The sequence below is a fragment of the Salmo salar genome, chromosome ssa08, assembly GCF_905237065.1.
Source record: "Salmo salar chromosome ssa08, Ssal_v3.1, whole genome shotgun sequence".
NCBI lineage: Eukaryota > Metazoa > Chordata > Actinopteri > Salmoniformes > Salmonidae > Salmo > Salmo salar.
Window position 1 is genome coordinate 3,600,105 of NC_059449.1, and position 24,652 is coordinate 3,624,756.

At 46.2% G+C, this 24,652-nt stretch overlaps 1 protein-coding gene across 1 annotated transcript in view; it reads left to right on the forward strand.

Moving 5' to 3' along the window:
• Positions 1–19,845, forward strand: part of LOC106609980 (alpha-1D adrenergic receptor) — a 35,496-nt gene extending 15,651 nt beyond the window's left edge. Inside the window, exon 2 of the mRNA XM_014209065.2 lies at positions 17,945–19,845. Coding sequence (XP_014064540.1) covers positions 17,945–18,555 — 611 coding nt within the window. The 3' untranslated portion in view covers positions 18,556–19,845. The remainder of the gene's footprint in view (positions 1–17,944) is intronic.
• The last annotated feature ends 4,807 nt before the right edge of the window (positions 19,846–24,652 follow it).

Genomic DNA, 24,652 nt, shown 5'->3' on the forward strand with positions numbered 1-24,652 from the left:
ATCAAAATGTTATTGAAGACACTGATGTTGTAAGGAAGGAGGCCTTTGACTCGAAGCAAAACGAGACTACTGTATGGATTTGTCCCAAAATGGGCTCCCGAGTGGCACAGCAGTCTAAGGCACTGCATCTCAGTGCTAGGGGCAACAGACCCTGGTTTGATTCCAGGCTGTATCACAACCGGTGATTGGGAGTCCCATAGGGCAACGCACAATTGGCCCTGCGTCGTTAGGGTTTGGTTGGGGTATGCCGTCATTGTAAATAAGAATTTGTTCTTAACTGACTTGCCTAGATAAATAAAGGTTGCACCATCTCCTACATAGTTCATTACTTTGACCAGAGCCATATGGGTCAAAAGTAGTACGCTATATAGGGAATAGGGTGCCATTTTGGACATACCACATGACTAATATGTTGTTGCGCTTTTTTCGCGTGATACCATTATGAATATCCCCATACCCGTGGCGGGGGAGAGGTGGGAGGGGGAAAGGGGAGCTCTGCCTTGCCAAAGGAAATAATTAGCTCAGGAAAAACAGGCCTGCACGATGTTATCTTTGAGGATTTTTTTTTTCATTTCACATTCTTGATAGGTTCTGAGAATACTTTGGCCAATAACGAGAGGGGCTTTGCCATTTGTTTCTCTCATCATCTATTTGAAAGAAGACAAATTGTGAGGGCTTGTCAAATTTAGCATCTGTAAGCATAGCCTTCCCCCTTGGCTATATATATATATATATATATATATATATATATATAGTGATCAATGTTGGTCTAATTTTCCATGGGTTTGCCTTTTCCCCAATGTTGGTCCAATATTCCACCTGCTGTAGGCCTATCAGACGCAATAATAATTATTCTTCCATACTTTTTTTGTACAGCCAAATGGGTGTTACACTTAGAGAATATCTGTCCAACTCCTTTCTTCGTGGCACTCATCTATTGTTAAGGCTTGGTAATTGTGGAGGAGGAATGAGGCGCAGGAACCAGCGAACACAGGGTAGTGGTGTTTTTAATATACACTCACCCAAAAAAAACAAATGTTCCCACACACAGGGGAGAAAATACATGCGGCGTACAACAACGTCGACATGAACACAAGCCGTCACACAAGAAACAATCATTAATCCCGCACGAACAGGAGCGGGCCAGCTAAACTAAATAGCCCCTCTAATGGCTAATTGACCACAGGTGTCACAAAATAAAAAAAGGGAAAAGCAAAAGGGAATCGGTGGCAGCTAATAGGCCGGTGACGACGACCGCCGAGCGCCACCCAAGCAGGAGGGGGCGCCACCATCGGTGGGAATCGTGACAGTACCCCCTCCTGACGCGCGGCTCCCGCAGCGCCCGACACCGGCCTCGAGGTCGACCCGGAGGGCGAGGGGCAGGGCGATCCGGACGGAGGTGGTGGAACTCCCTCAACATAGATGGGTCCAGGACGTCCGCCGCCGGCACCCAGCACCTCTCCTCCGGGCCGTACCCCTCCCAGTCCACGAGGTACTGTAGGCCCCTCGCCCGGCGTCGCGAGTCCAGAATGGCCCTTACGCTGTACGCCGGGGACCCCCCGATGTCTAGAGGGGGCGGAGGGACCTCCGGCACCTCATCTTCGTGAAGGGGACCAGCTACCACCGGCCTGAGGAGAGACACATGAAACGAGGGGTTAATACGGTAATAGGAAGGGAGTTGCAACCGATAACACACCTCGTTTATCCTCCTCAGGACTTTGAAGGGCCCCACACACTGCGGCCCCAGCTTCCGGCAGGGCACGCGGAGGGGCAGGTTCCGGGTCGAGAGCCAGACCCTGTCTCCCGGTGCGAACACGGGCGCCTCACTGCGGTGGCGGTCAGCACTCCTCTTCTGCCGTGCACTGGCCTCCTTTAGTGAGTCCTGGACGGCTCTCCAGGTCTCCTTGGAGTGCTGGACCCAGTCCTCCACCGCAGGAGCCTCGGTCTGACTCCGGTGCCATGGTGCCAGGACCGGCTGGTAACCTAACACACACTGAAAGGGTGATATGTTAGTAGAGGAGTGGCGAAGTGAGTTCTGGGCTAACTCAGCCCAGGGAATATACCTCGCCCACTCCCCTGGCCGGTCCTGGCAATACGACCTCAGGAACCTGCCCACCTCCTGGTTCACCCTCTCCGCCTGCCCATTGCTCTCGGGGTGATAACCGGAGGTCAAACTGACCGAGACCCCCAGCCGCTCCATAAACGCTCTCCAGACCCTGGATGTGAACTGGGAACCTCGATCAGAGACAATGTCCTCCGGCACCCCGTAGTGCCGGAAGACGTGGGTAAATAGGGCCTCCGCAGTCTGCAGGGCCGTAGGGAGACCGGGCAATGGGAGGAGACGGCAGGACTTAGAGAACCGATCCACAACCACCAGAATCGCCGTGTTCCCCTGAGGAGGGGGAAGATCTGTCAGGAAGTCAATGGACAGGTGCGACCATGGTCGTTGTGGAACGGGGAGGGGCTGTAACTTCCCTCTTGGTAGATGCCTAGGAGCCTTACTCTGGGCACACACCGAACAGGAAGAGACATAGGCCCTCACGTCCTTAGCTAAGGTGGGCCATCAGTACTTCCCCCTTAGACTCCCCCACTGTCCTCGCCTCACCAGGATGACCCGCAGTAGGTAGCGTGTGCGCCCACCGAATCAAACGATCACGAACACCGAGCGGCACATACATGCGCCCCACGGGCACCTGCGCAGGCGCAGGTTCCAACACCAATGCCCGCTCGATGTCCGCGTCCACCTCCCATACCACAGGTGCCACCAGCCTAGACGCTGGAATGATGGGAGTTGGATCGATGGGCCGGTCCTCCGTGTCATAGAGACGGGACAGCGCGTCGGCCTTAGTATTTAGGGAACCCGGTCTATAGGAGATGGTAAACCTAAACCGGGCGAAGAACATGGCCCACCTCGCCTGACGTGGATTCAGTCTCCTCGCTGCCCGGATGTACTCCAGGTTTCGGTGGTCGGTCCAGATGAGAAAGGGGTGTTTAGCCCCCTCAAGCCAGTGCCGCCACACCCTCAAAGCTTTAACCACTGCTAGCAACTCCCTGTCCCCCACATCGTAGTTACGCTCCGCCGAACTGAGCTTCTTCGAAAAGAAAGCGCAGGGGCGGAGTTTCAATGGCGCACCCGAGCGCTGTGATAGCACGGCACCCACCCCAGCCTCGGATGCGTCCACCTCCACTACGAACGCTAAAGACGGGTCCGGGTGCGCCAACACGGGTGCGTCGGTGAACAGCGTCTTCAATTTCTTGAAGGCTCCGTCCGCCTCCGTCGACCATCGCAAACGCACCGGCCCCCCTTCAGCAGTGAGGTAATGGGAGCCGCTACCTGGCCAAAAACCCCGGATAAACCTCCGGTAGTAATTGGCAAAGCCTAAAAAAACCGCTGCACCTCCTTCACCGTGGTTGGAGTCGGCCAATTACGCACGGCCTTAACGCGGTCACACTCCATCACCACCCCGTGGTGGAAATGCGATAACCCAGAAAGGAGACGGCCCGTTTGGAAAACTCACACTTCTCAGCCTTAACGTATAGGTCATGCTTCAGCAGTCTACCAAGCACCTTGCGCACCAGGGACACATGCGCGGAGCGGGTGGCGGAATATATCAGAATGTCATCGATATATACAATCACGCCCTGCCCGTGCAGGTCCCTGAGAATCTCGTCAACAAAGGATTGAAAGACGGCTGGAGCATTTTTCAACCCATACGGCATGACGAGGTACTCATAATGGCCCGATGTGGTACTAAAGGCGGTTTTCCACTCGTCTCCCTTCTTGATACGCACCAGGTTATACGCGCTCCTGAGATCCAGTTTTGTGAAGAACTGCGCTCCGTGAAATGATTCCACCGCCGTAGCGATGAGAGGTAGTGGGTAACTAAACCCCACCGTAATAGCGTTTAGACCTCGGTAATCAATGCACGGACGCAGACCTCCCTCCTTTTTCTTCACAAAAAGAAACTCGAGGAAGCGGGTGAGATGGAGGGCCGAATGTACCCCTGTCCCAGGGATTCCGTGACATATGTCTCCATAGCCGCCGTCTCCTCCTGTGACAAGGGGTACACGTGACTCCTGGGAAGCGCAGCGTTAACCTGGAGATCTATCGCACAATCCCCTGTCGATGAGGTGGTAATTTAGTCGCCCTCTTTTTACAAAAAGCGATCGCCAAATCGGCGTATTCGGGGGAATGCGCACGGTGGACACCTGGTCTGGACTCTCCACCGACGTGGCACCTATGGAAACTCCTAGACACCTACCTGAACACTCCTCTGACCACCCCTGGAGAACCCCCTGTTTCCACGAAATACGGGGATTGTGACCAGCCAGCCAGGGGACCCCCAGCACCACCGGAAACGCAGGCGAGTCAATAAGGAAAAAACGAATGCGTTCCTTATGATTCCCCAGCGTTACCATGTCCAGTGGCACCGTAGACTCCCCTGACTAGCCCTGACCCTAATGGTCGGCTATCTAGGGAGTGCACGGGGAAAGGAGAATCTATCGGCACCCGCGGAATGCCCAGCTTAATGGCAAGTCCACGGTCCATAAAATTCCCAGCTGCGCCTGAATCGACTAGCGCCCTATGCTGGGAAGAGGGAAAAAATTTAGTAAACAAAACAGGTAAAAACACATGACCAACAGGGGGTTCTGGGTGAATCTGGTGCTGACTCACCTGAGGTAACCGAGAAGTGTTCTGCCTACCATCTCGACTCCCAGACTGGCTCCTCCGGCACCGGTCGGCCGTGTGTCCTCTCCGACCACAGCTGGTGCAGGAGGAGCCACCTCCTCCGGTGCCCCTTGGCACGGCCCCCCTACCTCCATAGGGGTAGGGGCGGGGTGCACGGGGGTGGAACGGGCAGGACCCTCTCCGAACGCCCGCGGGCAGCCAGCAAGTTGTCCAGTCGTATGGACATATCTATCAGTTCGTCCAGGGACAGAGCTGTGTCCCGACAGGCCAGCTCCCCTGCGGACGTCCGCCCGGAGACTGCAGCGGTAGTGGTCTATGAGGGCCCTGTCGTTCCACCCCGCCCCAGCAGCCAAGGTCCTGAAGTCCAGCGCGAAGTCCTGGGCACTCCTCGTCTCCTGCCTGAGGTGGAACAGCCGTTCACCCGCCGCTCTTCCTTCCGGAGGGTGGTCGAACACGGCCCGAAAGCGGCGGGTGAACTCCGGGTAGTGGTCCCTCGCCGAGTCTGGACCGTTCCAGACCGCATTAGCCCACTCCAGAGCTCTGCCCGTCAGGCAGGAAACGAGGGCACTCACGCTCTCCTCCCCGTGGGAGCAGGTCTAACGGTGGCCAGGTACAGCTCAAGCTGGAGCAAAAACCCCTGGCACCCAGCCGCCGCCCCATCGTACTCCCTCGGGAGCGCCAGACGAAGCGCGCCAGAGCCAGACGTCATGGGAGGCGAAGATGGCTGTATCGGGGCAGGTGGAGGTGGAGAGAGGATACCACTTCTCTCCCATCTGTCCATCCTCTCCATCATCTGGTCCATTGCCGATCCGATGCAATGGAGGACTGTCGTGTGGTGGAGTACGCGTTCCTCCATCGAGGGCAGAGGAGTGGCCGCTGCTCCCGCTGATTCCATGCCTTCTATCGTGGTGCGGGATTCTGTTAAGGCTTGGTAATTGTGGAGGAGGAATGAGGCGCAGGAACCAGCGAACACAGGGTAGTGGTGTTTTTAATATACACTCACCCAAAAAAAACAAATGTTCCCACACACAGGGGGAGAAAATACATGCGGCGTACAACAACGTCGACATGAACACAAGCCGTCACACAAGAAACAATCATTAATCCCGCACGAACAGGAGCGGGCCAGCTAAACTAAATAGCCCCTCTAATGGCTAATTGACCACAGGTGTCACAAAATAAAAAAAGGGAAAAGCAAAAGGGAATCGGTGGCAGCTAATAGGCCGGTGACGACGACCGCTGAGCGCCACCCAAGCAGGAGGGGGCGCCACCGTCGGTGGGAATCGTGACATCTATTCACTCTGATTCATAATGGACCACTATTCCCATAAACCAAACCAGTAAAAACAGAAGGTTGAATCAGAGTGTGTCCTACTATGTCATCTTGTGCTTTTCTCAGCCACATCTCTAAAGGACATCCAACATAACTAGTCTGGACCAAGCATTTTACTACTCACCTTCAACACGCCATAAAACAGATTTAAAGGGATACTTTATCCAAATGACAAAATTACACATTGGTTTCCCTACCCCGGTCTATGGACATGGAGTGCGGTGTTACCTTGTTCATAGACTACTTACAGGAATAAGAAAAACTGTCATTTTTTTTATTTGGTTGAACTATACCTGTAATACTCTCTTGAATGGGGCAGCAGGTAGCCTAGTGGTTAGAGCATTGGATTAGTAACCAAAAAGTTGCAAGATCAAATCCCCGAACTGACAAGGTAAAAATCAGTCGTTCTGCCCCTGAACAAGGCAGTTAACCCACTGTTCCTAGGCCTTCATTGAAAATAAGAATTTGTTCTTAATTGATTTGCCTAGTTAAATAAAGGTTCAAAAAATAAATACATAAAATAAATTAAAATAAACTCTCTTGAAAACGGATACCCTATAAAGGCTTACAGAAAGTGTAAGTAAAAAACGCAAGTTAGTATTCAAAGTATCTAAGTATCATATGGCCCAGCCAGATCCATCAGCCAGACCTGTACGTGACTCACTCCAAGTGAGTGGCATCTGTCAAAGCTTGTGCAGCACTCATTACACTGTTGCATGGTCCTTTGTAGCCCTCTCCACTCAAGGTTTCAATTACAAAGCATTGATTCATAAGAATAGTGACCTTTGAGTGTCGTCTTCAATTAAGTAATCCTCTCCCCCAACACTACACCGCAGTTGATTGACAGGTAGGTCATTTGCTTATTATAAATGGCTGACATACTGAATAGTTTCCCGGTAACACTTAACTTAAAACCTGCCGTTATAATACTTTAGAACTTTTTGTAAGCATGTATCAGCCATTATAACTGTGTCACAATGTATTATATCTGCTGGTTCTAAGTATTACAGAGTTTCTCCTGGAATTGGGAATATTACAGCTGAGACGTCACCAGCTCGTCATGCACTCAAAAGTTTACAAACCTGCATTTTTCAAAGCATTCAATTTATAGCTTAAATTGATGTATATAGTGCCTTCAGAAAGTATTCACACCCCTTGGCTTTTTCTGCATTTTGTTGTGTTACAGGCTGAATTTAAAATGGATTCAGTTGAGATGTGTTGGTCACTGGCCTACACACAATACCCCATAATGTCCAAGTGGAATTATGTTTTTAGAAATGTCTTGAGTCAATAATTATTCAACCCCTTTGTTATGGCAAGCTTAAACAAGTTCAGGAGTAAACATTTGCATAAGAAGTCACATAAGTTGGATGGACTCACTCTGTGTGCAATAACAGTTTAACATAATTTTTGAATGACTACCTCATCTCTGTACCCCACACATACAATGATATGTAAGGTCTATCAGTTGAGCAGTGAATTTCAAACACAGATTCAACCACAAAGACCAAGGATGTTATCCGATGCCTAGCAAAGCAAGGCACCTATTGATAGATGGGTAAAAATAAAACAACCAGACATTGAATATCCCTTTTTGATCATGGTGAAGTTATTAATTACACTTTGGATGGTGGATAGATCAACAACATTGTAGTTACTCCACAATACTAACCTAAATGACAGATTGAAAAGAAGGAAGCCTGTACAGAATACAATTATTCCAAAACATGCATCCTGTTTGCAATAAGGCACTAAAGTAAATTCTAATTCACCTTTCAGCAGGACCATAACCATGCTTACCAAGAAGACAGTGAATGTTCCCGAGTGGCCTAATTACAGTTTTGACTTAATGCGGCTTGAAAATCTAAGTCAAGGCTTGAAAATGGCTGTCTAGCATGATCAACAACCAACTTGACATAGCTTTAAGAATTGTAAAAATAATTTACAAATGACAGAGTCATCCATGATTCACCAACTATATTTTGAAAGAGGAAGCAACATACTTTAAGCATTTGTTTTAATTTCAGTCTCCTCCAAATCCACTAACGGAAGTTACTTGAAAGGATTTAAAAAAAAATAATAGTGTAAAATTAACAGCTATACAGAAAGACTCATTGGACGCCTAATTACAGAGGAGGAACTTCTAGATGCAATTAAAGCCTTCAAGTCCGGGAAAACTCCAGGGCTGGATGGCATACCAGTTGAGGTACAGTACCAGTCAAAAGTTTGGACTCACCTAGAAAGAATTTACAAATATTGCACAATCCAGGTGTGCAGCTGGTCTGTATTTCATTTTCAATACATTTTCTAACATTTCAAAAACCTGTTTTCACTTTGTTATTATGGGGTATTGTGTGTAGATGGGCGAAATAATTATCATATTTAATCAATTTTGAATTCAGATTGTAAGACAACAAAATGTGCAATAAGTCAAGGAGTATGACTACTTTCTGAAAGCACTGTAAGGCTGGGACTCTGGCAACTCTGTTAAACTGTCACGACTGAACTTTCCAAAACCATATCCTCACAAAATACTAAAACAAAACATCTTCTCGATAGAGAAGCTCCACATAAAAGAGACTCCGTAATCTCCTAAAAGCAGCTTAAGTACTATAAAGTAGTTATTCATCTCCGGCTGCTGATGTGGTCATGGCAACAGCAGCGATGTGTCAAGGCAACAAGCCAAATCAATTCAGGCACTTCCTCAGTAGCATATGACTCGTGACTACAATCGGAATTCATCGCTCAAAGTTGATGTCATTTTGCCAATTAGAATCAATACACAACTACTTTTTCCGTGATGCCTTGTGTCTGATAGTTCATTTTAATGCTGTGTTGTGTTGAACCAGTCAGCAGTGAAGCCTCTGGGAAGAACAGGACCAAAGGGACATAAATCTCTCCTTCTGGCAGAAGTAAATTGGCATGACTCATTCTTGAAACACGATTCCTAGCTCCGCACCAGATGAAAGCCAATCTCAAACTGGACAGATGAGGGCAGACTAGGGGAAGGAGGGTATAGAGTTGTTTATATGACACATACCCCCTGTGGCAAAGTTAAAAGTGTGTGCATGTGAGTGTGAATAATTAGTCTGTGTGTACTGTATACACAACAGACCTGGGTTTGAAATCTTTTCAAATACTGTGAACGTTCCCTTGAGTCTGCCTGGATTGCCGGATGGGCACACTTTAGGCACTACTTGATTGGTTACATTGCAATAGGCAAGCTCAATCACAGCAAACAGCAAACTATTGTATTGTAGTTCCCCAAAACTGGCAGAAAAGAGCATGTACTGTATACAACACACTGATAGTTGTATCTTTGTTTCATCATCAGCCTTCTACACAAAGTACACAACACTAATAACGAGAGATAACAAAGCAAGCCTCAAACAATGAACCACCAGTTAGTTTCACTCTGTCTACATCACCCACCTAATGGTACCGAGTCTTCCTGTGGGGCCCCTGTGGGGCCTCTCTAACAACAGTACAGTAGTAGCCTAATGGGCCACATACATCCAACAACAGTACAGTAGTCTATAATGGTGTCATCAGTCAGATCCCACACAGGGGGTCACAAGGGGTTGTCTGGTTCTTTAAAGGGATAGTTATGTACGGTAATGCCCCAAGAATCCGGCTTGGTGGTGGTGGGTTCCTCAGAGCAACACTAGCACACCAATTACCCATTACACACAAGCACACACAGACACACCAATTACCCATTACCCACAAGCACACGCAGACACACCAATTACCCATTGCACACACACACGTATGCACACACACACCAATCTAGTCCAAAGGAATACGCTTTCATCTCAGAGACCTGACTACCACCCAAATTACCGCCATACTGGCCAGTAGAGGAGGCCTGTTGTGAACCTATGTCAGGTTGTTAAAGCCACTCCAGTGGGTGATGATGGCTGATGATAACCTCTCCTCCCCTCCGTCACTACGCTGCCTCCCTTCCTCTCTACTTCCAAGTGTCCCTCTCTTTTGCTATTTACATCTTTGCTACTGGTATAGTGCCTGTGAAGCCGGTGCAACACTAACACTTGCAAGTATGTGTGTGTGTGTGTGTGTGTGTGTGTGTGTGTGTGTGTGTGTGTGTGTGTGTGTGTGTGTGTGTGTGTGTGTGTGTTTTCCTCACAAACTTAATAAAACAAGGAACATTTGGACAAGTGGGGACATTTCACCTGTCCCCACAAGGAAAAAGGCTATTTTACGCTTAAGGGTTAGGTTTAGGGTTAGGGTTACAATTAGGGTTAGGGTTAGGGGTAAAAGTAAGGTGGTACGGTCCGGTAAATAAATAGTGTGGGTACGTTGTAGCAGTAAAACATGAGCCAATCACAATAATTAAATCAAAATGTCAAGAAAACTGTAGGATTTTACACCAATTGGCTATTGCACCAATACACCGACAACGAGGAGACAGCCTACAGGAAGGAGGTCAGAGACCTGGTCGTGTGGTGCCAGGACAACAACCTCTCCCACAACGTGATCAAGACAAAGGAGATGATTGAGGACTACAGGAAAAGGAGGACCGAGCACGCCCCCATTCTCATTGACGGGGCTGTAGTAGAACAGTTTGAGAGCTTCAAGTTCCTTGGTGTCCACATCACCAACAAACTATCATGGTCCAAACACACCAAGATAGTTGTGAAGAGGGCACGACAAAACCTATTCCCCCTCAGGAGACTGAAAATATTTGGCATGGGTCCTCAGATCCTCAAAAGGTTCTACAGCTGCACCATCGAGATCATCCTGACTAGTTGCATCACTGCCTGGTATGGCAACTGCTCGGCCTCCGACTGCAAGGCACTACAGAGGGTAGTGCGTACGGCCCAGTACATCACTGGGGCCAAGCTTCCTGCCATCCAGGTCCTCTATATCAGGCGGTGTCAGAGGAAGGCCCTGAAAATTGTCAAAGACTCCAGCCACCCCAGTCATAGACTGTTCTCTCTGCTACCGCACGGCAAGCAGTACCTGAGCGCCAAGTCTAGGTCCAAAAGGCTTCTTAACAGCTTCTACCCCCAAGCCAAGACTCCTGAACATCTAGTCAAATGGCTACCCAGACCCCTCTTTTACGCAGCTGCTACTCTCTGTTTATAATCTATGCATAGTCAGTTTTTTATTATTATTATTATTATTATTTTTTATTTTTTATTTAACTAGGTAGGCTAGTTGAGAACACATTCTCATTTACAACTGCGACCTGGCCAAGATAAAGCAAAGCAGTGCGACAGAAACAACAACACAGAGTTACACATGGAATAAACAAGCGTACAGTCAATAACACAATAGGAAAGAAAGAAAGTCTATATACAGTGTGTGCAAATGGCATGAGGCGGTAAGGCAATAAATAGGCCATAGTAGCAAAGTAATTACAATTTAGCAGATTAACACTGGAGTGATAGATGAGCAGATGATGATGAGCAAGTAGAGATACAAGTGTGCAAAAGAGCAGAAAAGTAAATAAAAACAATATGGGGATGAGGTAGGTAGATTGGGTGGTGTAACGCTCCTCTTCGTCTGAAGATATAGAGAAATCGCTGTCGGAGAAAGTGGACCAATACGCAGCGGGTTGCGTGCTCATCATATTTTATTTAAATGTGAACACCAAGAAAAAACAAGAAACAAAGACCGACAGGAAGAGTTTTGCAGGCTATACACAACGCAATGCAAAAACAACAACCCACAAACCCCAGGTGAAAAACACACTCCTAATATATGACTCCCAATCAGGAACAACGAAATAGAGCTGTTCCTGATCGGGAGCCACACAGACTAACAAAGAAATAGAATACCTAGAAAACACATACAACACAAACCTTCTGCCACGTCCTGACCAAAACTAATACAATACTCCCTCTGCTGGTCAGGACGTGACAGTACCCCCCCTAAAGCTGCAGACCCCGGATGCACCTCAAAAGAAAACAAAAATTCCCCTTAAACTAAAGGGAGGGAAGGGGGGGTGGCTGCCGTCAACGACGGCACCTGTGCAACACCCCCCCTCCCCAACCCACCTATACTGGAGGTGGCTCAGGTTCTGGCCTACTATCCTCCAGACTATAGACAGAGTCTCTTAGCTCCGGGCCGTAGGCAGACTCACTCAGTTCCAGGTCGTAGGCAGACTCATTCGGTTCCAAGCTGTAGACAGACTCACACAGTTCACAGTTAATTTCACCCTCATTCTGTTCCGGGTCACAGGCAGACTCACCCAGTTCCGGGTCACAGGCAGACTCACCCGGTTCCAGGTCGCAGGCAGACTCACCCGGTTCCGGGTCGCAGGCCATCTCCCCTAGTTCCGGACAGTGGGCCGTCTCCCCTGGTTCCGGACAGTGGGCCGTCTCACCTGGTTCCGTACACATTGGACGAGGCACTGTTGCCGGATACTCTGGACGAGGCACTGTTGCCGGACACTCTGGACGAGGCACTGTTGCCGGACACTCTGGACGAGGCACTGTTGCCGGACACTCTGGACGAGGCACTGTTGCTGGACACTCTGGACGAGGCACTGTTGCCGGACACTCTGGACGAGGCACTGTTGCCGGATACTCGGGCCTGGTCTGACGCACTGGAAGCCTGATGCGTGGGGCTGGTAGTGGAGGTACCAGCCTGGGGACACGCACCTCAGGGCTAGTGCGAGGAGCGGGAACAGGCTGAGTTGGACTAGGCTGACTCACTGGAAGCTTCATGCGTGGTGCTGGTACTGGACGTGCCAGACTAGAGGTTCGCACTTACGGGTCAGCACAAAAGGCGGGAACTGGAAAAACTGGGCCCTGGAGGCGCACAGGTGGTCTTGATCGCACCTCCTGCACAACCCGTCCTGGCTGGCTGGAACTAGCAGCCCTGTACGAACTGGGTGCTAGTACAGGGCGAACTGGGCTGTGCAGGGGCTTCATGGTTACCATTCGTCGAACGGGCGTAGGGTAGCCTGGTCCTAGGAGGCGTACCGGCGACCAGACGCGCTGCGCAGGCATCCTCCTACCAGGCTGGATGCCCACTCTAGCATGGCATCTGCGATGGGCTGGAATAGCTCACACCGGACTGTGCGACGCCTCTCTGCCTTGGCCTCCTCTATCTCTTCCCTTGGGCGACAGTATTCCCCAGCCTGGTGCCAAGGTCCTGCCCCATCCAGAATCTCCTCCCACGTCCATTTCTCTCGATTGTCCAACTCAAAGTCCCTTTTCTCCTTCCTCTGCTGCTTGGTCTCTTTATGGTGGGTTGTTCTGTAACGCTCCTCTTCGTCTGAAGATATAGAGAAATCGCTGTCGGAGAAAGTGGACCAATACGCAGCGGGTTGCGTGCTCATCAAATTTTATTTAAATGTGAACACCAAGAAAAAACAAGAAACAAAGACCGACAGGAACAGTTTTGCAGGCTATACACAACGCAATGCAAAAACAACAACCTACAAACCCCAGGTGAAAAACACACTCCTAATATATGACTCCCAATCAGGAACAACGAAATACAGCTGTTCCTGATAGGGAGCCACACAGACTAACAAAGAAATAGAATACCTAGAAAACACATACAACACAAACCTTCTGCCACGTCCTGACCAAAACGAATACATTACTCCCTCTGCTGGTCAGGACGTGACAGGTGGGCTATTTACAGATGGACTATGTACAGCTGCAGCGATCGGTTAGCTTCTCAGATAGCTGATGTGTAAAGTTAGTGAGGGAAATGTAAGTCTCCAGCTTCAGCGATTTTTGCAATTCGTTCCAGTCACTGGCAGCAGAGAACTGGAAGGAAAGGTGGCCAAAGTAGGTGTTGGCTTTGGGGATGACCAGTGAGATGTACCTGCTGGGTCGTGTGCTACGGGTGGATGTTGTTATCGTGACCAGTGAGCTGAGATAAGGCAGAGCTTTTCCTAGCATAGACTTATAGATGACCTGGAGCCAGTGGGTCTGGCGACGAATATGTAGCGAGGGCCAGCCGACTAGAGCATACAGGTCGCAGTGGTGGGTGGTAAAAGGCGCTTTGGTAACAAAACGGATGGCACTGGGATAGACTACATCCAATTTGCTGAGTAGAGTATTGGAAGCTATATTGTAGATGACATCGCCGAAGTCGAAGATCGGTAGGATAGTCAGTTTTACTAGGGTAAGTTTGGCGGCGTGAATGAAGGAGGCTTTGTTGCGAAATAGAAAGCCGATTCTAGATTTGATTTTGGATTGGAGTTGTTTGATATGAGTCTGGAAGGAGAGTTTACAGTCTAGCCAGGTATTTGTAGTTGTCCACGTATTCTAGGTCAGAAACGTCCAGAGTAGTGACGCTAGTCGGGCGGGCGGGTGCAGGCAGCGAACGTTTGAAATGCATGCATTTGATTTTACTAGCGTTTAAGGCCACTGAAGGAGTGTTGTATGGCATTGAAGCTTGTTTGGAGGTTAGTTAACACAGTGTCCAAAGAAGGGCCAGATGTATACAGAATTGTGTCGTCTGCGTAGAGGTGGATCAGGGAATCACCAGCAGCAAGAGCAACATCGTTGATATATACAGAGAAAAGAGTGGGCCCGAGAATTGAACCCTGTGGTACCCCCATAGAGACGGCCAGAGGTCCGGACTTTAACTCTACCTACATGTACATATTACCTCAATTACCTCGACTAACCGATGCCCCCGCACATTGACTCTGTACCGGTACCCCTGTATATAGCCTCGCTTGTTATTTTACTGCTGCTGTTTAATTATTTGTTACTTTTATTTTTATTTTTCTATTTTTCACTTATCTATATAAAAATTATTTTTAACACAAACGTTGTTGGTTAAGGGCTTGTAAGTAAGCATTTTGCTCTAAGGTCTACCTACACCTGTTGTATTCAGTACATGATTTGATTTGGTTTGTACTTGGAAATGGGTGCTATAGCCTACGCTCCAAAATGCGTTGTGGTTCGACGAGAACACTGACATTTTGCCAAGGCAGAGACGAGTGGCCGACACCGAGGCGTGCACGGACAGCAGTGGACATGTAAATTCTGGCCTAATGACAACTGTCAAATGTCATTACACTTTTTGGTTGTTTTGTGAAAAGGATGTCTCTTTCCATTGACCACTGTTTGGAGGCTGGAAATATGTTGCGAGTGGATGAACGTACAAAGGTAGCTTAGTAAAGGATCCCTTTGAAAGTGATTGTTTGACAATCAGATGAAAACATGACTGGTGAGTTTATGCCACAATAAAAGGTAATACATTTTGAATACACAGATATCTTATTGAATTAATAGGGATTCTATATGTAATTCTATGATTAGGAGCATAAACAAAACGTGCAAGTGTGTTCACATATAGGAGGTCCCATTCCGGGAACATATCAATTCTACTTTCATCCCTGGTTAGGGTTAGAATTATGGTTAGGGGTTAGGTTTAGGGTTAGGAGTTAAGGTTAGGGGTTTGGGGTTAAGGTTAGTTTCAAAGGATTCGTTTTTTTAATGTTAAACTTAATATTCATCATCTCCAGCACCACCCCAACATCAACATATGTTAAAATGGGGTGTTTCTATGTTTGTAGTGAAAAAGTTAATAGGAAGACAAGTCTTTCCAGCAACATTGGTGTGCCTTACGTGATTTTAACCACTTATGAGTAGGCATTACCTACTAATTAATTGCCTACTAATTGGTTGAGGATGTCATTGGAAAGTTTTTTTTGGTACAAAACATAGAAAAGCGCCATTTTCACATAGGTTGATGTTGGGGTGGTGCTGGAGATGATGAAGTTAAAAATGTAGAAATGTCCAATTAAGGCTAGGTTAAGGGCTAGAGATTTAGGGTTAGGGGTTAAGGAAAATTGGATTTTGAATAGGAATCAGTTTTTTGGTCCCCACAAGGATAGTGTGCGTGTGTGCCACGTCAGCTCCCATCTAAACTAAACAGACTTCATGTCTGTAGCCATGAAGTGCTTTGAAAGGCAGGTCATGCGTCACATCAACACCACTCGGAAACCATAGACCCACTCCAATTCACATACCGGCCCAACAGATCCACAGATGACGCAATATCAATTGCACTCCACACTGCCCTTTCCAGACGAATGTTAACCTGTTTAAAGGTCTTACTCACATCGGCTACGGAGAGCGAGATCACACAGTTGTCCGGAACAGCTGGTGCTCTTAGGTATGGTTCACTGTTGCTTGTCTCGATGCGAGCATAGAAGGAATTTAGCTCGTCTGGTAGGCTTGCGTCACTGAGCAACTCGCGGCTGGGTTTCCCTTTGTGATCCTTGATAGTTTGCAAGCCCTGCCACATCTGACAAGCATTAGAGCCGGCATAGTAGGATTCGATCTTAGTTCTATATTGACGTTATGACTTTTTGATGGCTTGCCGGAGGTTGTAGTGGGATTTCTTATAAGCATACAGATTAGTGTCCCATTCCTTTAAAGTGGCAGCTCTAGCCTTCAGCTCAGTGTGAATGTTCCCTGTAATCCATGGCTTCTGCTTGGGATATGTACATACGGTCACTATGGGGGACGACGTCGTCGATGCACTTATTAATGAAGCCAGTAACTTATGTGGTAAACTCCTCAATGTTATCAGATGAATCCAGGAACATATTCCAGTCTGTGCTAGCGAAACAGTCTTCTACCTTAGTATCCGCTTCATTGTACCACTTCCATACTGAGCGTGTCACTAGTACTTCCTGTTTGTAAGCAGGAATCAGGAGGATAGAGTTATGGTCAGATCTGCCAAATGCAGGACGAGGGGGAGCTTTGTATAGATTTCTGTTTGTGGAATAAAGGTAATCTAGAGTTTTTCCCCTCTAGTTGCACAGGTGATATGCTGGAAAACATTTGGTAAGACAGTTTTTCAGATTCCCTGCATTAAAATCACTGGCCCTATATAGCTGTTTATGGCACTATACTGTACATCTCGTTGAGTGCAGTCTTAGTGCCAGTATCGGTTTGTGGTGGTAAATACACAGCTATGAAAAATATAGATGAAAACTCTCTAGCTAAATAGTATGGTCTGCAGCTTATCAAGAGGTATTCTAACTCAAGTGAGCAAAACCTAGAGACTTCCAGAGATCGCGCACCAGCTGTTGTTTACAAAGAAACACACACCTCCCGCCTTAACCTTACCCGAAGAAGCTGCCGTTCGCTCTTGACGATGCATAGAAAAAACAGCTAGATGTATCTCATTTGAAGCCAATTCTTGTCTTACACACAAAATGTCAAAGTTTAAAAATGAAGAGAGATGAAAACAAAATCCTTATCAATTATTTTGAAGAACAACATTAAAGCTGAAACACAAAACAATATCTAGATACTGGTAAATAATGCAATGACTCCAAAAGCAAGCTTGCGCACAATAAAAATGTTTTTAAAAAGTGTGTGCGGGGCAGCCATGGAACATCTTGCTGCTAACTTTATTCAGTGGCACAGAAAAATATATTTGAGAGGAAGAGAGACTCCAAAGGTTTGCGAGGGATAATTCTAAACAAAAAACTGTTTAGAAGTGGTCTTGGCTTCCTTCTAGTTTCTCTCTGTTCTAAGTTAATACAAGTTCATTCCAAACTCCTCACGAGTACATTGCCAGAAAGAAAAGAAAAAGGAAAAGCAAACATTTTGTGAAAAAACAATATAGTATGGCCTCAACAGCCCTTAATATGGTACATATGATTAAAATAGCTATGGCCTCAACAGCCCTTAATATGGTACATATGATTAAAATAGCTAGAAATGCATTTGTCTTCATGTCCTTTGTAATCAAGATCAAGTAAAGTCTGATCACCGATGAGACAGCCTACTCACAAGCTGTGAGTTTAGGATTCAGTGTTGTGAGGAATCCTCTATTTTGTGATTTTACTACCACAGTCCTCTCTTTCAGAACACTTGAATGGATTTTAAATGTCTTTAAAACATAAGTTATCTTAAAGATTATCACAGATCCTAACACCTCTCTCCTCTGTTTCCTCCCAGGCTCCTTCTTCCCGGCACTGAAGCCATCTGACATGGTCTTTAAGGTCATCTTCTGGCTGGGCTACTTCAACAGCTGCATTAACCCTGTCATCTACCCGTGCTCTAGCAAAGAGTTCCAGCGCGCCTTCACCCGTCTCCTCCGCTGCCAGTGCCACCGCCGCCGCCGAGTCCTGCGGCGCTTCTACGACCAGCGCTGGCGCACGGCCATCAAGGGCCATCACCAGCAGGGCATAGGTGACAGGGAAATGGGTACTATGGGTATTGGCAATGCCAGTTTGACAGACTACCGGCCGGGGTACGCCATCAACCATGAGTCGTGCGGTAGCTCGCACTACTACAAGGGTACTCAAGGACGTTCACTGAGTTTTAAAGGGTGGAGCCTGTTCCCGCCACTACAGAAGTCATCGTTCCAGCTCAAGGAGAAGATGAACAATCTGTCCAATAAGATTAAGGGAGGTCCGGGCGGGAAGGGAGGCGTCACGGCCCCCTCCCTTGCGAGGACAGAGATTGACACGGTTTCCATGGGGATTTACAACGATGTCACAGAGCAGAGCTGCTATCAGATCTATGACCTCACAGAGTGCTACGGCCTGAAGGAGACAGACATCTAGATTCTAGAGGGACATACTAAGGGAGGGGAAAATTTGGATGGCTACTGTCATTCAATTGCTTAACATTCTTCAATGACATTTGCAGTGACGCTGCAAGTGAAAGCGCTTGATTAGTTGCCATTGGAGTATCAACATGGGGAATGAGCAATATAATTCCTTCCTTAAATCACCTAGATGGGGTTTGCCGGTGCAAAGCAGAAAGAGGTAAAAGTCAAAGGAAAGTGCTCTTTTTCACTTGCACCATGGAATGGAATGCGGAAATTCCACAAAATGTAAGATCGGAACTTGGGGTTATCATGGGACTATTTGACCAGCAAATAAACAAGACTGAAGGAACATTTGTCTGTAGAGAGTTGTTTGGACATCGATCAAAGGCTTGAGTTCACTTTGTCTGGAAATGGCCCAATTTGATCCAAGCACGAATTGCTCCAAAATATGATATCAAACCTTAATGATTGTATCGTGTTTGTTTCATTTTGTTGGAGGGAGATTGAAGTGAAGTGGAATGGAACGTTATTTATTTGAGCTGCGTTAAAAAGACAAACGCAGAACAATAAGTGGGTATGGAAAAGGCACTTTCTGGACAGGTGGCAAGATGTCAAACTGACTTCTCATTGATCGGCTGGGATCATCAGCAGCCCGTCGCTATGTCCTTTGAGCATTCTCACTCTCAAGTCCAAACAGCTCAACCCCTACAACCAGCAGCAACATGGAGACCCAATGTCATAACTCACAACCCCCATTTTACCATAACTTACAGACAAACACTCCTTTTCTAGGGTATCAGATCATCCAGCTCAATTTAACACAATCCAGCTGGGCGTAGACGTGTGTTCTCTTAGAGCAAACACATATCACAAAGTGAAAGCCACTGACTTGAATGACGAAAGCATTGCACAGGACAATTTCGGGGTGATATGAGTAAACGTAGGGTAATGTATGGGTAACAATAATTGCATCTGATTATTTTGCTAAGTGAATGAGTGAAGTGAACTGTGATGAACTGACATTAGCAGACCTCTGTGAAATTGCATTATACATTCAGACTGGAAACAATGTATGGAGCAGTTGAATAAGTATCATGGTGTATTTACCTTAACTGCAATCAGAGCCAGAGAGAAGAGAGGTCATTTATCTTTTGAAAGGACAAGGCTTGACAGAATCAAATCCTTGAACACATTGATTACAGTATTTGTCTGTTCTTTGCATTGCCAAAAATACGCTTTTGTTTCGTTTGTATTTGCTGATGGTTCAATGATGTCTGTCAATGTTAAGCAAAATAAAATTGGGAAAAAAAAGATTTTTTAAAATGTTATTTTTATGTCAGTCCTGGAGGGCCTTGGTCGGTGCAGACTTTGTTCCAGCCTAGCACTAAAACGCTAGGCTGAAACGATTCAACTGAGCAACTGGTGAAACCTTAACTGGCTGTATCAGGTACATATTACGGTGGCTAGGTTTGGACAAAATACCCACACAAACTACACACCATATATGCATTGTAACTACATATTGTACTGTACCTGTCATTCCCAGCAGGTGTCACTATTGGCAGCTGCTATTTACCATTTACTGTAATGCCCTACAAGCTGCATTCCCTTACAATCACGATTCACTTAAAATGTCCATGATCACATCAAAGATGTCTTCTCTGACACCATTTGAGTAATAGTAGCACTACCAGAGTAGTATAACTACTGTAACACAGATGAGGGCTTAAAAAAATGGTTCCTTGTCTCTGTGTGTTACACACTGTGTTTACAGAACATTAAGAACACCTTCCTAATATTGAGTTTGTGGTCTAGGTGTTAATTGAAAGGAAAAAACTAAAACCTGCAGACACTAGGGCCTGCATGAATGAGTTTCACAGACTTGATCTACACCGATTGAAGTGGATTTAATAAGTGACATCAATAAGGGATCATATCTTTCATCTGTACTAACCTGGTCAGTCTATGTCACAGAAAGAGCAGGTGTTCCTGATGTTTTGTCAACTCGGTGAATATCCCCCCATAACTTTTGAGACAAAGGAAAGCACTAGACATAAATCATAGTCCTCTGTGTCCCAAACGGCACCCTATTCCTTATAGAGTGCACTACTTTTGACCAGAGCCCTATGGGGCTTAATGGGGGATGGAGTGCCATTTGGGACGTCGCCTTAAGTACTGTATGAGTCAGCCGCTGCGTGAGGGGCCCAGCCAAAATCTCTGCCAAGCTGACAATAACAAAATGGCCATACAAGCAATTACTCCAGACAGAGAATTCAGCTAAGAGGACTGAGAGAGGGAGAAAGAGAGACAGAGAGAGAAGAGAGTGAGAGAGAGTTTCAAGTTGTTTTGTCATGTGCACAAGAACAGTGAAATGCCTTCCTTGCTTTCCCAACAATGACGTAATCAATATCAGTAGTAATACAGTTGAAGTCAGAAATTTACATACACTTAAGTTGGAGTCATTAAAACTCGTTTTTCAACCACAAAACTATAGTTTTGGCAAGTCAGTTAGGACATCGTGGGAAAATCAAAAAGAAAATCAACCAAGACCTCAGAAAAAAAATTGTAGACCTCCACAAGTCTGGTTCATCCTTGGGAGCAAGTTTAAACACCATGGGACCACGCAGCCGTCATACCGCTCAGGAAGGAGACACGTTCTGTCTCCTGAAGAGGAACGTACTTTGGTGCGAAAAAGTGCAAATCAATCCCAGAACAACAGCAAAGGACCTTGTGAAGATGCTGGAGGAAACAGGTACAAAAGTATCTATATCCACAGTAAAACGAGTCCTATATCAACATAACCTGAAAGGCCGCTCAGCAAGGAAGAAGCCACTGCTCCAAATCCACCATAAAAAAGCCAGACTACGGTTTGCAACTGCACATTGGGACGAAGATCGTACGTTTTGGAGAAATGTCCTCCGGTCTGATGAAACAAATATAGAACTGTTTGGCCATAATGACCATCGTTATGTTTGGAGAAAAAAAGGGGGAGGCTTGCAAGCCGAAGAACACCATCCCAACAATGAAGCACAGGGCTGGCAGCATCATGTTGTGGGGGTGCATTGCTGCAGGAGGGACTGGTGCATTTCACAAAATAGATGGCATCATGAGGGAGGAAAATTATGTGGATATATTGAAGCAACATCTCAAGACATCAGTCAGGAAGTTAAAGCTTGGTCGCAAATGGGTCTTCCAAATTGAAAATGACCCCAAGCATACTTCCAAAGTTGTGGCAAAATGGCTTAAGGACAACAAAGTCAAGGTATTGGAGTGGCCATCACAAAGCTCTGACCTCATTCCTATAGAAAATCTGTGGGCAGAACTGAAAAAGCATGTGTGAGCAAGGAGGCCTACAAACCTGACTCAGTTATACTAGGATTTTACTAGGATTAAATGTCAGGAATTGTGAAAAACTGAGTTTAAATGTACTTGGCTAAGGTGTACAGTATGTAAACTTCTGACTTCAACTGTACAAATAGTAAAGAAGAACAAAGAAGAACACAAGAAAGTAAGTGAGCTATATAAAGGGTCAGTTCCAGGGTCAGTGCCAATACCATATTTACAATGTGCAGGAATACTGGAATGGTAGGGGCAGATAAGTATAGGGGTAAGGTGTGACTAGTCATCAGGATACTGTACATGATAAACAGAGCAGCATACAGTATATGATGATTGGATGTGTGTGTGTGTGTGTGTGTGTGTGTGTAGAGTCAGTATGAATGTGTTACAGTGCCTTCGGAAACTATTCACATCCCTTGACTTTTTACACATTTTGTTACGTTACAGCCTTATTCCAAAATAGATTAATTACAAAAAAAATCCTCAGAAATCTCCACACAGTATCCCATAATGCAAAAGTGAAAAAAAGGTTTTTGAAACGTTTGCAAATGTAAAAACAAAAGTATTTACATAAGTAGTCAGACCCATTGCTATGAGAGTCGAAACTGAGCTCAGGTGCATCCTGTTTCCATTGATCATCCTTCAGAACTTTCTACAACTTCATTGGAGTCCACCTGGTATAAATTCAATTGATTGGATATGGTTTGGAAAGGCACACACCTGTCTATTTAAAGTCCCACAGTTGACAGTGCAGGTCAGAGGAAAAACCAAGCCATGAAGGACTTTTCCGTAAATCTACGAGACAGGATTGTGTTCAGGCACAGATCTGGAGAATGGTACCAAAACATTGCTGCCACTACCATGTTTCACCGTAGGGATGGTGCCATGTTTCACCGTAGGGATGGTGGCATGTGTAAGAAATGCGTAATTTCCTAAATCGGAATCGGGCCCTTAGAGACTTACCCAAGAAGACTCATAGCTGCCAAAGGTGTTTCTAACTTATATAGACTCAGGGGGTTGAATACGTATCAAATCAAGCTATATTATTGTTTGTTTATTATTTCTTTTTTGGGAGTGATTTTTCTTCGACTTTTGTATTTTGTGTAGACCAATGACCAAAAAATCCGGATTACATTCATTTTAATCCCACTTTGTAGTGCAACAAAATGTGAAAAAAATTCAAGAGGGGTGAATACTTATGACACACACTGTAGTAGAATACACAACATGGAGGTCCAACGAATTCTTGGTTATCTCGCCCAAAACACTGCATATGTGATAAAATGGTAACTTTGCCCCAAGTTGAACCCATCAGAGTCTCTAAGCCCTATCTAAGCCATTCAGGTTCTTCTATATGGAATTGTTTTAAGAAGGTCATACCAAGGATTATTTTGCTATTTGATTTTGACCCTTTGAAGTATAAAAAAAAATATCAACAAATTATTTGATGAAAAAGTATTTTTGACCTTACTACTATTAGCTCATACAAACACATTGAATAACATATTCTCTACATGGAACAACAGATATTCCAAAAATATATCAAAAGGAAGTCTGGGGAAGGGTACCAAAACATTTCCACAAGAACACAGTGGCAACCATTATTCTTATATAAAAGAAGTTTAGAACCACCAAGTATCTTCCTAGAGCTGGCCGCCCGGCCAAACTGAGCAATCGGGGGAGAAGGGCCTTGGTCAGGGAGGTGACAAAGAATATGATGGTCACTCTGACAGAGCTCCAGAGTTCCTCTGTGGAGATGGGAGAACCTTCCAGAAGGACAACCATCTCTGCAGCACTCCACCAATCAGGCCAGACGGAAGCCACTCCTCAGTAAAATGCACGTCACGTCTGTAAGCGTCACGTCTAGAGGAAACCTGTCACCATCCCTACGGTGAAGCATTGTGGTGGCAGCATCATGCTGTGGGGGATGTTTTTCAGCGGCAGGGACTGGGAGACTAGTCAGTACCGAGGGAAAGATGAACGGAGGAAAGTACAGAGAAATCCTTGATGAAACCTGCTCCAGAGCACTCAGGACCGCAGACTTGGGTGAAGGTTCACCTTCCAACAGGACAATGACCCTAAGCACACAGGCAAGACAACGCAGGAGTGGCTTCGGGACAAGTCTCTGAATGTCCTTGAGTGGCCCAGCCAAAGCCTGGACTTGAACCCGATCGAACATCTCTGGAGAAACCTGAAAATAGCTGTGCAGCAACGCTCCCCATCCAACCTGACAGAGCTTGAGAGGATCTGCAGAGAAGAATGGGAGAAACTCCCTAAATACAGGTGTGCCAAGATTTTAGCGTCATCCCAAGAAGACTCAAGACTGTAATCACTGCCAAAGGTGCTTCAACAAAGTGCTGAGTAAAGGGTCTGAATACTTATGTAAATGTCGTATTTCCGTATTTATTTTTTATAAATGAGCTAACATTTCTAAAAACCAGTATTTGCATTGTCATTATGGGGTATTGTGTGTAGATTGATGAGGGGGAAAAAGCAACTTGATCCATTTTAGAAAAAGGCTGTAACATTACAGAAATGTGGAAAGTCAAGGGGTCTGAGTACGTTCCAAAAGCACTGTACATGTCCATGGTGCAATCAAATTTAGAAAACCCCCTCATTATAATGCCTAAGGATTTAGTAATGCCTACGGATTTAGTAAGACTTTACACATGACTTTACTGACAAACTGAACTGGTGCAACACAACTGCGGTGTAGGATGGTAACCTACAGTGTAATAACATAAACTATTACCCAGCCTATGAGGTTCATC